The sequence below is a fragment of the Mixophyes fleayi genome, chromosome 2 (genome assembly GCF_038048845.1).
Source record: "Mixophyes fleayi isolate aMixFle1 chromosome 2, aMixFle1.hap1, whole genome shotgun sequence".
NCBI lineage: Eukaryota > Metazoa > Chordata > Amphibia > Anura > Limnodynastidae > Mixophyes > Mixophyes fleayi.
Genome location: NC_134403.1, coordinates 59,943,730 through 59,961,768, shown reverse-complemented (window position 1 = coordinate 59,961,768; position 18,039 = coordinate 59,943,730). Strand labels below are relative to the sequence as shown.

Sequence of the window (18,039 nt, the reverse complement as noted above, 5' to 3'; positions counted from 1 at the left end):
AGCAGCTGATAAAGCTTTTTCCATTTTGAAAACAAAGTTCACGTCAGCTCCTATAATAATTCATCCTGATCCTACACTCCCATTTGTTTTGGAAACTGATGCATCGGATTCAGCTATAGGAGCAGTAATTTCACAAAGAGTAGGAGAAAAAATGTTACTTCACCCCTGTGCTTTTTATTCAAGGCAAATGACTGCTCCTGAAAGAAACTATGATGTGGGAAATAAAGAACTTCTTGCCATTATAGCTGCTTTTTCAGAATGGAGACATCTTTTAGAAGGTGCAAAGCATCAAGTGATAGTCCTCACCGATCATCGGAATTTGGAATTCCTTAAATCAGTAAAAAGATTATCTCCCCGACAAGCTCGATGGGCTCTCTTTTTAAGCCGTTTTGATTACCTAATTTCCTATAGACCTGGATCGAAGAATGGAAAATCTGATGCCCTCTCAAGAGCCTATGCGGAGAATCCTCAACAGGTAAAGCCTGTTCAAACAATAATTCCTGATTCAAATCTTTTGGGGGTTATTTGTACAACTGAGTTATTAACAGAGATCAAAAATGGATATGATATGGATTCTACCCTCACGAATCCTCCAAAAAATGTTAAATTATCTTATGACAACAGAGTCTGGCATATGGCACATCAACTATACGTTCCAGAAAAAGCACGGTTAAAGGTCATGCAACTATTCCATGACTAAATTAGCAGGCCATAAAGGACTTCAGAAAACTCAAGAACTGTTAAGCCGTTCATTCTGGTGGCCCAACTATAAGGAAGATGTAGCAAAATATGTATCCTCTTATACAACATGTGCCAGATTTAAGACTCCTCGTGCTTCTCCTTTTGGACTACTACAACCTTTGCCAATACCTACACGTCCATGGGATTCCATTTCCATGGACTTTATTGTAGAACTTCCGAGATCTAAGAATATAACCACTATCTTTGTGGTAATTGACAGACTGACAAAGATGGCTCACTTAATACCCTGCCAGGGTACTCCTACAGCAAAAGAAACAGCCGACTTACTTATAAAAGAAGTTTTTCATTTGCATGGCGTTCCTAATGATGTGGTGTCAGACCGAGGCGTTCAATTCACATCACGATTTTGGAAACAGTTTTGCAAATCCCTTGGCATTGTGGTGAACTTGTCCACTGCATTTCATCCACAGTCAAATGGACAAACGGAGCGAACAAACCAAACACTTGAGCAATACCTCAGATGTTATATTTGTCACCTACAAGATGATTGGGTTGATATCCTCCCCATGGCTGAGTTTACATACAATAGTTCTCAACATTCATCTACAAGATTTAGCCCTTTCTATGCTAATCTAGGATATCATCCAAATATTTGTCCCAATCTACCTTGTGACTCTCCAATTCCTGCTGTGGAAGATAGACTGATTATTATGCAAAGTAATCTTGAATTATTAAAAGAGACATTGAAAACTGCTCAAGAAAGATATAAACGTGATGCTGACAGATCACGAAGGGCTGCTCCAACTTTTGGTATTGGTGATGAAGTATGGTTGTCAACTAGACATTTAAGAATGAAGGTACCATCTGCTAAGTTGGGAAGTAAATTTATTGGTCCATATAAGATCATTGCACAGATTAGTTCAGTGGCTTTTCGATTGGATCTTCCTGATTCCATGAAGGTACATCCTGTTTTTCATGTATCATTACTAAAACCTTCAGTTAAGAATCCATTTCCTGGTCGCTCTTTGCCTCCTCCTGAGCCAATTCAATTTGATGAGCATGAGGAATTTATAGTCGAAAAGATCCTGGACACTCGTATGTTCCGAAATCAATTACAGTATCTGCTACGTTGGCAGGGATATTGGCCAGAAGATGATTCTTGGCAATCTGCAAAGGATGTTCATGCCCCACTTTTGGTAAAAGCATTTCATCAACAGCATCCTGGGAAGCCTGGTCCTAAGTCGTCCGGAGGACGTCATTGAGAAGGGGGCATCCTGTTATGTTCTTGCCCTTAGATTTGCCCTCATTCAAGATGGCTGTGATTGCCTCATGAAGTTTCCATCTTGGATCTCTGATATGAACTTGCCCTTACAATAGCCCTTATCCAAGATGGCCAGAACTGTCTCAGGAAGATTCCATCTTGGATCTCATTTCCTGTTTGGGCCTAGAAAAGGCACTTCCTGTTATGCAGCCTTTGCTCGAGTATTGTGTTTGTGTCTGAACCAGATGCTCCACAGAACCTTGCTCCCTTGTGATTTGGAATACAATTACTTGGTACCTCTACAGGATAGTTATCCTGTTGATACTTTGGACTTGCTTGCTGGACATTTAAGATTTATTTCTGTATCAAAATAAATCCTGTTTACTACAGTAATACCTGGCTATTGGGTTCCGTTTGTAATACCAGAAGTGTGACAGACTCCTTTAAAAACTGCTATTGCTGTTACGGCCATAGATGGTTCACGAATTATCAATGGAACTATTTCTCAACGTACCATTCCTGTAAACCTTCAAATCGGGGCTTTACATCAAGAGCAAATTTCATTTTTAGTTCTTCCGGTTACTACTAGTCCTATTGTACTTGGCTTTCCGTGGCTTCAACTCCATTCTCCACAGATTGACTGGAATGTTCCGCAAGTTATTTCCTGGGGTTCGGATTGTCATCACAGATGTTTGACTCAAGTGGTTCCAGTGAAAATAAATAAATCATCTATAACACCTTGTCCACCTGGTCTTCCTCCACCATACAACTCCTTTGCTGATGTATTTGATAAAGCCCAGTCAGAACGTCTTCCGCCTCATCTGGCTTGGGATTGTCCAATAGATTTACAACCTGGCAAAAATCCTCCTAGGGGTCGTGTTTACCCCCTTGCGTTACCAGGCGATGTCTGACTATGTCAAGGAAAATCTCCATCGTGGGTTTATTCGACCGTCCATTTCTCCCGCTGGAGCAGGTTTCTTTTTTGTTAAGAAGAAGGATGGGTCTTTGAGACCGTGTATAGATTATCGAGGTCTTAATGCCATAACCATCAAAAATCGTTACCCCATTCCGTTAATTACTGAATTTTTTGATAGCATTAAGGGAGCTCGGATATTCACTAAACTGGATCTTCGTGGTGCTTATAATTTAATTCGGATCAAGGCCGGAGACGAATGGAAGACAGCTTTTAACACCAGGGATGGACATTATGAATATCTTGTCATGCCCTTAGGGTTGTGTAATGCCCCAGCTGTCTTCCAGGGGTTTGTGAATGAGATTTTCCGGGACTTGTTGTATGTTTGTGTCGTTGTCTATCTAGACGACATATTGATATTTTCTCAAGATCTTTCATCCCATCGATTACATGTGGCAGAGGTCCTTTCTAGACTCCGGGCAAATTCGTTATTCTGTAAACTGGAGAAATGTTCCTTTGAATTATCTCAGATTCCCTTCCTGGGATATATTGTGTCTGGAGTAGGTCTGGAGATGGATCCAGAGAAAGTGAATGCAGTGTTACATTGGCCCCAGCCAACTACTCTCAGAGCTATTCAACGCTTTTTAGGATTTGCTAACTATTATCGACGTTTTATTCAAGGTTTCTCCTCCATTGTCTCTTCTATTGTGACGCTTACCCGTAAGGGTGCTAATACCAAGCAATGGTCTCCTGAGGCTCTTCAAGCATTTCAGTTCCTCAAGAGGGCGTTTTCAACTGCTCCTATTCTTCGACAACCTGATGTTACCCTTCCTTTTTTCCTTGAGGTAGATGCCTCTAATGTTGGATTAGGAGCCATTCTATCTCAGAAATCTGAACAAAAGAAATTCCATCCTTGAGCTTTCTACTCACGAAGTTTATTACCTGCTGAGAAGAATTATACTATCGGAGATAAGGAGCTATTAGCCATAAACGTGGCTTTGGAGGAGTGGAGATACCTACTAGAGGGTGCTTGTCACCCCGTGACTATTTTTACTGACCATAAAAATCTTCTCTATCTACAGTCAGCTCAATGTATGAACCCTCGACAAGCAAGATGGTCACTTTTTTCTCTCGCTTTGACTTAATTATAACCTTCAAACCGGCTTCTAAGAATAAAAAAGCGGATGCATTGTTTCGGGCGTTGGCCTCTTCCTCTGATATTGAAGATTGTTTTGATCGTCCCATACTGGATCCTAAATGTGTCAGTTTAGCTGCTTCTTCCACCAATATTCTACCGTTTGGGAAAACCTTTGTTCCACCACTTCTTCGTAAAAAGATTTTGTCATGGTATCCTTCCTCTCGTTTTGCTGGGCATTCTGGAGAACGAAAAACATTAGAGATTCTCTCTCGAAGTTACTGGTGGCCCTCTATTAGGAAAGATGTCAAGGAGTTTGTGGTTGCTTGTGATGTTTGTTCCCAATTTAAAGTTTCCCGTAGAACACCGGCGGGTCTACTTCAACCACTACCCATTCCTTCTAAACCATGGACCCGTATAAGTATGGATTTGGTTACTGATCTTCCTCTCAGCAAGAAATGCAATACCATTTGGGTAGTGGTAGATAGATTCTCTAAGATGGCTCATTTTGTCCCTTTGATAGGATTACCTTCTTCTTCTACATTGGCTGATCATTTCATCAAGGAAATATTTTGAATTCATGGATGTCCATCTGAAATCGTTTCGGACAGAGGAGTGCAGTTTGTCTCCAGATTTTGGCGAGCCCTTTGCAAAACCTTGGGTATCCAGCTGTCACTATCATCGTCATACCATCCTCAATCAAATGGACAGACCGAGAGAGTCAATCAAGATCTAGAGACTTTCATAAGAATTTTTTCTTCAGCCAACCAGGACAATTAGGTAGATTTGCTTCCATGGGCCGAATTCGCCCATAATAATATGTATCATGAGTCATCTTCTAAAACACCCTTTTTCGTTGTATACGGTCACCATCCGTCTATCCCAGAATTTCCTGCCCTCCATCCCACCCAAGTTCCTGCTGTGGAGGGTTTATGTCAAAAGTTTAAATCCATTTGGGCTCAGGTTAAATTCTCTTTGAAAAAGGCATCTTCAAGATATAAATTTTTTGCTGATAAAAAGAGGCGAGCAATTCCAGCACTTAAAATTGGAGATCGTGTATTGCTTTCTACCAAGAATATTCGCCTGAAGGTTCCTTCCATGAAGTTTGCTCCACGTTTTATTGGTCCTTATAAAATCGTTCAAGTGATAAATCCTGTTTGTTTTAAACTGTCTTTAACGAAGAACCTTTGTATCTCCAATTCCTTCCACGTTTCATTACTCAAACCTCTCATCATCAACCGATTTTCTGTTCCTTCTTCAGTATCTCGCCCAGTTCAAGCTCAAAAAGAGGAGGAGTTTGAGATTACTCATATACTTGATGCTAAAATCTCTAGGGGAGTCCTTCGCTTCCTAGTGCATTGGAAAGGTTTTGGTCCAGAGGAGCGCTCTTGGATCCGTGCAGATGATCTTAATGCTCCAGCTCTTCTGAAAAAGTTTTCATTCCAAATATCCGGGCAAACCTGGTTCTAAGTGTTCTGTGCCCACCTTTAAAAGGGGGGGTACTGTCATTCACCGGACTGTTAGTGCCTCTAGGTTGGAACATGGGTCTCTCTCGCTCCTGCCGGCGCCTCTCCTGAGCCGCGGCCGTCCGCCATCTTGACTAAGATTGCGCATGTGCAGAAACCCTGAACTGTTAATACCTCGCCTCTAGTCTCATTGGTTAATTAATCACCTCTCATTACTTAAGGCACCTGTTGCCCTATTACCTTTGCCTGTTCTTGGTTCTCATTCCTTGAGACTCTGAGGTGTTTCCTGTTTCTGCTCGTGTTATCCGTTTTCTCTGGACAAGTCTCCTCTCCACATCGGTAGTAGAACTTACCCGTTGCAGACTACTCTCGCTACCTCCGTTACCTACCTGCTTCTGGAAAAGTCTCCTCTCCTCATCGGTAGTAGAACTTACCCACTGCAGACTACTCTCGCTACCTCCGTTACCTGCCTGCTTCTGGACAAGTCTTCTCTCCACATCGGTAGTAGAACTTACCCGCTGCAGACTACTCTCGCTACCTCCGTTACCTGCCTGCTTCTGGACAAGTCTCCTCTCCACATCCGTAGTAGAACTTACCCGCTGCAGACTACTCTCTCTACCTCCGTTACCTGCCTGCTCCTGGACAAGTCTCCTCTATACATCAGTGGTACAACTTGCCTATTGCAGACCACTCACGTTGCTTCGTTACCTGCCTGCACCTGGACAAGTCTTCCCTTCACATCAGTGGTACAACTTGCCTATTGCAGACCACTCACGTTACTCCATTCCACGCCTGCGCCTGGACAAGTCTTCCCTTCACATCAGTGGTACAACTTGCCAATTGCAGACCACTCACGCTATTCTGTTACACACCTGCGCTGGACAAGTCTTCTCTACATATCTGTGGTGAAACTTACCAGCTGTAGACCATTCATGTTTCCTTGTGATATAGCTACTACTCTGTATGGTACCTATTAGCTGGACTAAAGTCTACAAGTGCCTCTGTATTGTAGCTGCAAGTCGCTGACTCTTCTACTATATTGTTGATTGGTCTTTGCCTAACGTTACCCAGTTATCAAGTACTGGCCTGCTATATGCTACCTGCGTGCTAAGGCACTTGGACTCTTTCCTCATTTTATCCTGTTTACTAAACTGCTGTACCATCACAGTTCCACGGTGCCAAGACTCAGCATTTATACTATTGACATTCCTTTCCTCTATTCTACTGTATGGTTCCACTGATTCACCACACTACCCAGAGGTCCGCACTTCTGGTAAGTGTAGCTACACCTAGTGAATTCTGGGTTAAACTCCTAGTGCCCGTGACAGGCATATCCAAAAAGATCTGAATTATTAATCCACGTGTCGCCAAAACATAATAACTGAGAAAAAATTAAATCTAACTTTTATTACATGTCTTTAAAAAGGAATTAATTGTATAAAATAGACATATTAAAATGCTAAAATTAGGTGAGCAAATGGGAGATACTCAATATATAGTACGTGGTTAGTCCCACTGTAATTAACAGTTGGGATGTTGTATTGGGCTTTGTGTAGGCTGCAACCTCGAAAAAGCATTCGCAAAACATATTTTAGGGTACAAAGCATCACTAGGTTACAGCAATGAGAGAGGGGGATCGGGGCTAAATCAGAAAGCATGATAACAACTATATACGCTACAGCTCTAACCCAGCATAGACTGTTGGTTAGCGCTCTAAGCCATGATAGATTCAAACACACAGAGAGGCTTCATTGATTTGTTACCTTACCTTAAAAATCATTGTGTGGTACTTAAAAGAGACCAGTAAATATACAGCAGCTAAAACCTCTATCAGAGTAGATGGAAGTTTTACTGATTGAAAGAACGTGGTTTTATTAAATCACTGTCAAATGCTACTGCAGTACCTATGTTTGATGCGGAGGAATGTATTTATAAGTTCCACCGATTGATGCTATTTATTAACCTGTTTTTATAGCAAAATCCGCAGAAAACTGCCACATTTTAAAGTAAAGTTGTAATTCATTAATAGGGCATGGCAGCTGATATTGTAGATATCTACTGCTTTTCTTTATTTCTTCGAATTCCAAAGCAGTCCCCAAAGATGTCTATGGGGACCAGTGTTGGACTGGAGCATGAAGGGCCCACCGGGGGACTGCAACGCTAGGGGCCCACCAGAGGGGATGTGGCCAACCATCAAAGAGGCGGGGCCAGACACTAGAGGGGGAGTGGTCAGTCCACGAAGGACAGCTAGCACCATAGTGTAGTATGTAAAGAATGCAGTGTGTGTATAAAGAGTCTTGACCTGCACCTTAGATTGGGCAGAACAGTCACCAAAAATCGGGATTGTCCCACTAGACCAGGCTTGGCTAACCTGTGGCACTCCAGGTGTTGTGAAACTACAAGCCCCAGTATGCTTTGCCAATATATAGCAGCTTATTGCTGGAAGGGTATGCTGGGACTTGTAGTTTCACAACACCTGGAGTACCACAGGTTAGCCAAGCCTGCACTAGACTCAGAACATTTGACATACTGTCCTACCTGTTGTTGTCACTTTTACCACCTGTGGCTGCTGGTTTCTTTAGTTGCGGCTTGTCTGGATCCAGGAATGTTGAGGGCCCTATTTGGAAAAAATAATGGGTACATTTAGAAAATTCCAACCAGCCACGGCGTTAAATCAATAGGACCCACATTTAATACTTAGCCACCACCTACCATATACACATTACATTGCCACAAGCCCGCTGTGCCATCACACACACTACTGTGCCCCTTAATCACCATGTTGTGCCTCCTTATGATCACACTGCGCCCACCATGCTGCTTTTGCTACCCTTCACACTCTGCCATGCTGACCTGGCCCCCCTTCACACACTGCCATGCTGACTTGGGCCCCCTTCTCACTCTGCCATGCTGACCTGGCCGCCCCTTCAAACTCTGATATGATGACCAGGCCCGCCCTTCTCACTCTGCCATGCTGACCTGGCTCCCCCTTCTCACTCTGATATGATGACCTGGCCCCCCCTTCTCACTCTGATATGATGACCTGGCCCCCCCTTCTCACTCTGATATGATGACCTGGCCCCCCTTCTCACTCTGCCATGCTGACCTGGCCCCCCCTTCTCACTCTGATATGATTACCTGCCCCCCCCTTCTCACTCTGCCATGCTGACCTGGCCCCCCCTTCTCACTCTGATATGATGACCTGGCCCCCCCTTCTCACTCTGCCATGCTGACTTGGCCCCCCTTCTCACTCTGCCATGCTGACCTGGCCCCCCATCTCACTCTGATATGATGACCTGGCCCCCCCCTTCTCACTCTGCCATGCTGACCTGGCCCCCCCTTCTCACTCTGATATGATGACCTGGCCCCCCCTTCTCACTCTGCCATGCTGACCTGGCCCCCCTTCTCACTCTGATATGATGACCTGGCCCCCCCCTTCTCACTCTGCCATGCTGACCTGGCCCCCCCTTCTAACTCTGATATGATGACCTGGCCCCCCCTTCTCACTCTGCCATGCTGACCTGGCCCCCCCTTCTCACTCTGATATGATGACCTGGCCCCCCCTTCTCACTCTGATATGATGACCTGGCCCCCCCTTCTCACTCTGATATGATGACCTGGCCGCCCCCCTTCTCACTCTGCCATGCTGACTTGGCCCCCCTTCTCACTCTGCCATGCTGACCTGGCCCCCCCTTCTCACTCTGATATGATGACCTGGCCCCCCCTTCTCACTCTGCCATGCTGACCTGGCCCCCCCTTCTCCCTCTGATATGATGACCTGGCCCCCCCTTCTCACTCTGCCATGCTGACCTGGCCCCCCCTTCTCACTCTGATATGATGACCTGCCCCCCCCTTCTCTCTCTGCCATGCTGACCTGGCCCCCCCTTCTAATTCTGATATGATGACCTGGCCCCCCCTTCTCACTCTGATATGATGACCTGGCCCCCCCCTTCTCACTCTGCCATGCTGACCTGGCCCCCCCTTCTCACTCTGATATGATGACCTGGCCCCCCCCTTCTCACTCTGCCATGCTGACTTGGCCCCCCTTCTCACTCTGCCATGCTGACCTGGCCCCCCCTTCTCACTCTGATATGATGACCTGGCCCCCCCTTCTCACTCTGCCATGCTGACCTGGCCCCCCCTTCTAACTCTGATATGATGACCTGGCCACCCTTCTCACTCTGATATGATGACCTGGCCCCCCCCTTCTCACTCTGCCATGCTGACCTGGCCCCCCCTTCTCACTCTGATATGATGACCTGGCCCCCCTTTCTCACTCTGATATGATGACCTGGCCCCCCCTTCTCACTCTGATATGATGACCTGCCCCCCCCCTTCTCACTCTGCCATGCTGACTTGGCCCCCCTTCTCACTCTGCCATGCTGACCTGGCCCCCCCTTCTCACTCTGATATGATGACCTGGCCCCCCCTTCTCACTCTGCCATGCTGACCTGGCCCCCCCTTCTCCCTCTGATATGATGACCTGGCCCCCCCTTCTCACTCTGCCATGCTGACCTGGCCCCCCCTTCTCACTCTGATATGATGACCTGCCCCCCCCCCCCCTTCTCTCTCTGCCATGCTGACCTGGCCCCCCCTTCTAACTCTGATATGATGACCTGGCCCCCCCTTCTCACTCTGATATGATGACCTGGCCCCCCCCTTCTCACTCTGCCATGCTGACCTGGCCCCCCCTTCTCACTCTGATATGATGACCTGGCCCCCCCTTCTCACTCTGCCATGCTGACCTGGCCCCACCTTCTCACTCTGATATGATGACCTGGCCCCCCCTTCTCACTCTGCCATGCTGACCTGGCCCCCCCTTCTCACTCTGATATGATGACCTGGCCCCCCCTTCTCACTCTGCCATGCTGACCTGGCCCCCCTTCTCACTCTGATATGATGACCTGGCCCCCCCTTCTCACTCTGCCATGCTGATCTGGCCCCCCCTTCTAACTCTGATATGATGACCTGGCCCCCCTTCTCACTCTGATATGATGACCTGCCCCCCCCCCTTCTCATTCTGCCATGCTGACCTGGCCCCCCCTTCTCACTCTGATATGATGACCTGGCCCCCCCTTCTCACTCTGATATGATGACCTAGCCCCCCCCTTCTCACTCTGCCATGCTGACTTGGCCCCCCTTCTCACTCTGCCATGCTGACCTGGCCCCCCCTTCTCACTCTGATATGATGACCTGGCCCTCCCTTCTCACTCTGCCATGCTGACCTGGCCCCCCCTTCTCACTCTGATATGATGACCTGGCCCCCCTTCTCACTCTGCCATGCTGACCTGGCCCCCCCTTCTAACTCTGATATGATGACCTGGCCCCCCCTTCTCACTCTGATATGATGACCTGGCCCCCCCCCTTCTCACTCTGCCATGCTGACCTGGCCCCCCCTCCTCACTCTGCCATGCTGACCTGGCCCCCCCTTCTCACTCTGATATGATGACCTGGCCCCTTATCCCTCTTTCATCCCTCTCACTATTTCCCTCAGGGCTTCTCTGCTCTTTTCAGTTTAAAAAAAAATAATGACAGGCTGGCTTGGCAGCGGACTCACTTACCTGTCTGCTCAGTCTGTGAAAATCTCCGGCATCCTGCTCCTCTGGGCGGCCGCGTCTAGTGATGACAACAGGAAGAACTCCTCCTCCCCTGCTGAAAGTGAAAAACACACTACCGCGCAGGTGCAGAGAGCCGTGTCTAGGCTCTCTGCACCTGCGTGGTAGTGTGTTTATTACCGAAGTGTCGCTGCCGCTGCCGCCGCCGCCATTGTAAGACAGGTCTTCCCCATAAGCTCCGCCCTAACCGCGGAGGGGGCGGAGCTTCAACGCGGCCGGGCCTACCGGTAAATAGTCCGGCTGCCCGGCAGGCCAGTCCGAGCCTGATGGGGACTGTTATTTTGTTCTATTTAAGAAGCTCCATCTTGTGCCCTATGGATCTGGTGTTAGCCATTGAAGCCTATGGGGAGAGCATTGTGATAGAGGGATCTTCGGATCTTACCTGCTTCGTAACTTACCTGTGCTCCTCTCCAGTTACTATTGTAAAGGTGCCCACTTTGCAATAGTGACCTTTGAGGACATTGGTGTTTGCAGGAACAGCAGGGTTTTCATGACTGCTGTTCCTAGTAAAGATTTGTAATGAATAGTCACAATATATAATAAAAGGATTGAAATGGATCGTGTTTCAAATGTGATTAATAATAAATATTCCTCTATAAGCATGATCTAGCATGGGGCAGCATGGTGGCTTAGTGGTTAGCACTTCTGCCTCACAGCGCTGGGGTCATGAGTTCAGTTCCCGACCATGGCCTTATCTGTGTTTGTATGTTATCCCTGTGTTTGTGTGGGTTTCCTCTGGGTGCTCCGGTTTCCTCTCATACTCCAAAAACATACTAGTAGGTTAATTGGCTGCTATCAAAATTGACCCTAGTCTCTCTCTGTTTGTCTGTGTCTGTGTGTGTTAGGGAATTTAGACTGTAAGCCCCAATGGGACAGGGACTGATGTGAGTGAGTTCTCTGTACAGCGCTGCGGAATCAGTGGCGCTATATAAATAAATGATGATGTAATTTCTGCTATTATTGTTTTAGTTGAATATAGAGAAAGGTACACAGAGGTCTCATTGATTTATATGAATCTTATATGTATCCAATATGTTAAAGTTATCTAGCTCTTAATAAAATCATGAGTTCCTTTCATTGATTTGAATGCGATAGGACACAGAGATACAGCTTATGTATCTGGCAAAGTTTACTATTAGATTAGAAGTTTCAGCACATAGCAACAGTGTATATGCTGTCAATACAAACTGAGATTTAGTAACAAGATAAATAAAACATTCTGCATATGATAATGCATGGTATCAAGATAATGTAAAGGTAGAAATAGTAAAAAATAATGTATTAAACCAAAATGAAATTATACACCCATTATACACCCATTTAGATCAAATAAAGGAACTGCTATCAATACACATTGACATTTTTAGAACAAGCTAAATCTGCAGAGTAATATATTCCATCAAATAGGTTACAGTCTTAGAATATCATATCATACCTATGAAAATGCATAATATTAAGCTCATATAAAGCTAAAACTAACTAATAATAATGTATTAAACCAATAATAATTAGTACACCCTTTTGGATCAAATATAAGAACAGAATAATTTATGTGTACAAAAATTATGTGTGAATAAAACAGAATTATTTTGATCAATTATTGGGAATTCTTCACAATTCAGTTATTATCAGGAATTGTGAGAATGAAATACTAGTGATAATTAAATTAAAAAGGTGGACAGATTATGGTTGCACAAAGTCCGATATACGACACCTCCACTATTAATTTCAGTGGGACAAACCATGCACTATAAATTGAATATCCCATTTGCTTACATAATTTTAATATTTCGCTTTCATGGAATTAATTCCTTTTTAAGGACACGTAATAAATATTAGATTTATTTTTTCTCAGTTATTGTGTTTTGGCCACATGTGGATTAATAATTCAGATCTTTTTGGATATGCCTATATAATTAGCTAAGGAGCGCCTCTACTTACAGTCATACTTTCTCTCCTTTGTTTAGTGATTACTGTAACCTACTACTATGAGTGCACCCAATTACTCACTAATCTAGAAAGTGATCTAAAAATAATATCACAAGAATATAGCTAAAGCTAATCAAAGACCAATCATTTTTCTGTGCAGTATGTCATTTTTCTTTTGCCTTGTGCACTAAGAATATATTACCAACTTGGTTTATAAGGGTATATAATAAATGTGGTGACTATATACAGTCCACCAATCTGCTGGTTCTTGATATCTCATGTGCAATCCAGCTCAGCTGTGGCTGTTAGAACTAAATCTACAGCACATGTCACTCACCTGGATTGGTTCTCCAGATATAGGATTGATAACTTCCCTTGCTGCTATTCTCATGCCCAGGGCAAAATTTGCAACTCTCTCCACATGGGTTTCCACAGGAACTGGTACACCTCCCACCACCATGTATGCATCACCAATAGTCTCAACCTGTGATAAACATATATTACTGATTCAGCCATATTCAACTTTATATATAGGAAAACTGAAGTTTGCAAGAACTTTCATATGATAATACTTGGGAAAATGTACCACCTTATATAAATGATACATATGACACATGCTACCAGCCTTGGTTAGTAAGTAGTGTGCAGTGGATGAGACTATAAAACATTCTGACGTTTGCATTGTGTTTGGATTATTTTAGTTCTGTCTTCTTATACCGCTTTCATACTGCCACCCGGCAACATCCCGGGTTTTTCAAGCTGGGTTTTTGCCGGGGCTCGGAGCGTCCCAGCTCAGAAACACCATTCATACTGCACCTCGGACCCGGGAATTTCCCGGGTTGACCCCATTCATACTGCACAAGTCTGTGATCTGGCAATTTGTGGGAGTCATCAGTCATCACCAGAGCAGTTTTCATTGGCTGAAAAATGGTGATGTCATTGAAAGGTGACTGGTTTAACAGTGACTAGTGAAATAAAAGCAATTTTCTCCAACAAACTCCGATTCTGCTTCAGCTTGATCTGCACTCCACCATCCACCATTTCTCCTAAACTCCTTCTCGAATCTTCCACGGCCTCCCACCGATGACATCATCCTCCAGAGACAGGCAGACAGCCAATCAGCTTGTTTTCTGTGCAACCCAGGTTGAAAAACCCGGGTTGCACCATTCATAGTGCAGGCAACCCGGGTCCGACCCGGGAATTACCCCTCAATAAATCCCGGGTTGAAGACCCGGGTTTTTAGACCTGGGATTTTTGACTTGTACCATTCATACTGCACCAAGACCCGGGTCGTTTGAGCTCGCCCCGGCAAAAACCCGGGATTTTGGTGCAGTATGAATGGGGTATTAGTGTCACATGGCAATGAAGACTATTGCTTCTACAAGTGAGTCCCATTTATCCTCTGAGAAACGTTATTACACTTTCTATCCAGGCAATGGTATCTTGTACCGGATCCACTATGTCTTCCCAAAGTGCCATGTTTTCCTTAACAACACCATTCATTTCATACTACATTGCTGGGTTTAAAATTCACACTCGATATTGGTTTTTTGTCTTTCTGAATTTAGCTTGTGATAAATGACAGTGTGCTATAATGGCGCACACAGTCATGTAGGAGTTGGCTGTCGCAGTTGATGCATTAACAATGGCTGTGCTGTGGCACTAAGAGAGGTGTAGAACCTCTTCTCCCAGGGGATTCAGCAGTAAATTACATTTTCCAGTAGGGGTTGGGGCTTATGAAAACAAATAGGTTCTGGTTTAGAACCTCACCATCTCACCATCTATTGGCCAGTATAATTTACTTCTGAAATCCCCAGGTGAGAGGACTTAATTATGTAGTGATGGTGATAATGTTGCATAGACTGAGGTCAGACACACTATTGACCTCCGCAGCCTATGTTCTGAGTCTTGTCTGCTTCTAGGGGAGCTTTGTTCTTTCATTATATAATGCTCAGTTTCGCCTTCATTTCCTCTGCACATAATGATACTGACACATGCAGCCCTACTATAGCTCAATCGCACAAATGGACAAGATCCTGTCTCCCTCAAAACTGAGGGGTAAATGTATCAAACTTTCTAGAAAAGTAAAAGAGCACGTGTTCTAACTATGGGCACCAACTCCACTTTTCATCTTTAGAAGGTTTGATACATTTACATCTGAAAATCAGCACATTCAAGCCTTGAAATACCCCCCATATGGCACTGCCTCTTGCTATACTTAATCCAGCCCTCTTTTACTCAATCAACTGAGTGGACAAGTCACTGCCTCCCATAAGATCTGGAATCTCTGGAAATAATTTGTTCTCCTGTTAACATTCTAATTCTCCCATTGACTACACCAGGCCTGGACAACCTCTGTATTTTGTGAAACGGCAAGTCCCAGTATACCCTATCAGCTGGCAAAGCATGCTGGGGCTTGTAGTTTCACAATACCCGGAGAGCCACAGGTTGTCCAGGTCTGAACAACACGTTATTCCAGCCTTGCCAACATCATTTCCTGCATGGCTATATGTAATTAGTCCTGAATGAATACAATAAGTTGTATCACCCTGGTCAAAATACCTAAAAAAGCAACTAAAAGACAACTTGGCTACAGACTGGTGTTTGGGTGATTCTGCACCTGCTGCATATTATAGGTATTAAAGAGTTAACTTTACCTTGTACACATCATGGACACTTGTTAGATGATCAAATCTTGAATACATTGCATTGAGCATATTGACTATTTGGATGGGCTCACAGGCAGAGCATATGTTGGTAAATGTCACCACATCACTGAAGAGTATTGTGCAGGTCTGAAACTCTCCTGTATGTGGAAAATAATCTGTTAGTATGAATCCTACAAAGACTTTTACTCCCTGTATAACATGAACTAACACTGGGATAACATTCATGGGGAAACTAGTACTTTGTGTGTTTAAAGTTTATTTTACTTTTCAACCCAGGGGCAAAGGCAGGATTTGTAGAGGGGGGTTTCCACACCACGCTGCCAGTGGGCGTGACCAGCATGCATGGGGGTGTGGCTATAATTATAGACAGTACTTGGCTGCTCTCCAACTCTTCCTATCCCCATAATATACATACACAATGCTGCATGCACTACTGTTAGGTTCACTCAGCTTTCCCTTTTCATGCAGAGCTGTGTGAAGTGGGAGCAGGGTCCAGCCACCTCAATTATACAGTGCCCCAGGCTTGGAGGTGGGTTTCCAGGCACTAGGACATCCCTTCCCTCCCCCATCGTGTCTCTTCAACTGCTAGGAGTTGTAAGTGCCATAAAGTTGCAGGTCTGAATAGAGTTCACTTTTCTAGTTTCTACTGAAAATATTACTGTAAATGTTGTTACGTTATTATCCAGGGTTCCTCATCTAATCATTAGCATTTTGGTGAAAAATTACATATTATACAGCATTTTCATTGCTCTGCTATATTCTAAAATGCCTTTGTGGTAAACTTTATGAGGCTAAGACAATCGGGAAGTTCAAATGCAGCTAAATAGTGCTGCTGATAATACTGCGTATTGTCGTACTAGCCATCCAGTACCCATAGAGATACACCTATCAGCGTCTATGTCCAGGTCTACATAAGTCACAATTATGTTGTAACGACACTGAGGCAACTATCAATCCGGATTGGCCCAGACCTTCCCAAGGTGCGGAGCCTAACGGACCCCCTGGTATTCACCAAGAACTTCCGCAAGGCAGGATGGATTCTGCTTCTTTGAACCCACAGGTTGCGACCCTCTGGGTAGCCCTCTGATGTGATAGAGGTAGGATGGATAGATGCAACTGAATACACGGGAGAGACAATGCTGAATGGCAGAAGCACTCTAAGTTCTAAACAAACAGGATACTGCTAGACAGGAGCCTCCTGTAGAGAGAGATCAGGAGGAGTCCGTTCCTATGCACAGGCTGGATAAACACAGGACGGTACAGGAGAGGTGGTCGCATAAACAAGCCGGGTCAGTTTCACACTGGGATGTGTGGTGCCAAGGATGATCCAGAAAGCGTGGTCAGTAAACAAGCCAGGTAAAGTACACAGAGGAAAGGTAGTACAGGAGTAGGCCAGAAATCAGAGTCAATAAAGAGGCTGGGTCGGATGCACACAAAAAGCAGCGGCACAAGGATTAATCCAGGAAACGAAGTCAAAGAAGCTAAGAGATAATTCACTAGGGGCCGGGAACCAGTGAAGTGCTGGGGAAGCCAGAAGCAGGGGTTAGCCTGTTAGGTTAACCTGTTGCTCAGACACAGACAGTGTGTCAGAATGGATCTTATATAGTGCAGCAAGTTTCAAACTCCGCGCCCAGAGTCACATGATCGTAGCACTAAGCAAGAAGTAACTAGTGGGTGCTGCAAGCAGAAGCATGGGACAGGTAAGTTCTTACATATGTGAACATGCCCATGTAGTACATGTACTTGCCCCGTCTCTCCCCTGTACCATCTCTCCAGGCATACGGAGTCATAAGTGTAAGATGCACCAAAATCTTACACTGAATACTTATTTCAGTGTGCATGTCTTGTTTTATGGACAGAATAGTATTCAACTATATTTTTACCTAATATGCATGTTTATGTATAGTAATGAAGTTTGATATTTTTTTTTTTTTTTACATTTTGATGTCTTACTCATTATTTTAAAGCGATAGTGCTGGAGATCTCCAAAACCATAAAACAGCGCCATCCTCGTGTGCACATGGGGATGATCAACTGAATGTTGGTGCGCTGTGTGTATTAATTCCTTGTTTGATTTCTTATTAATGAATTAAAAATACGTATTCATTTTTCATCAAGGCTTTCTATGGTACTTATTACTGTTTCCTGATTCTGTGATCTAGAATATTTTGCACTTTATGTATAATGGATAATAGCAATAATGGATGATATAATTGATACTTTTTTTTAGTAAATATTTAATTGATCATTTTCTCTTGCCAGAAAGAAGAATGCATTGTGCCTAGTGATGTTTAATATAGTTATTATATATAGTATAATTATTATGGCCAGGTGTACAACTTTTGGGTC

At 44.4% G+C, this 18,039-nt stretch overlaps 1 protein-coding gene across 3 annotated transcripts in view; it reads right to left on the bottom strand.

Moving 5' to 3' along the window:
• The window catches only part of LOC142140104 (guanylate cyclase soluble subunit beta-2-like), a 53,460-nt gene that overhangs the window by 13,100 nt on the left and 22,321 nt on the right, over positions 1-18,039 (bottom strand). For all 3 annotated transcript variants that reach the window (XM_075197961.1, XM_075197963.1, XM_075197964.1), the window contains exons 9-10: positions 15,679-15,827; positions 13,359-13,505 (exon numbers count right to left, since the gene is read on the bottom strand). In XM_075197961.1, coding sequence (XP_075054062.1) covers positions 13,359-13,505; positions 15,679-15,827 — 296 coding nt within the window. The remainder of the gene's footprint in view (positions 1-13,358; positions 13,506-15,678; positions 15,828-18,039) is intronic.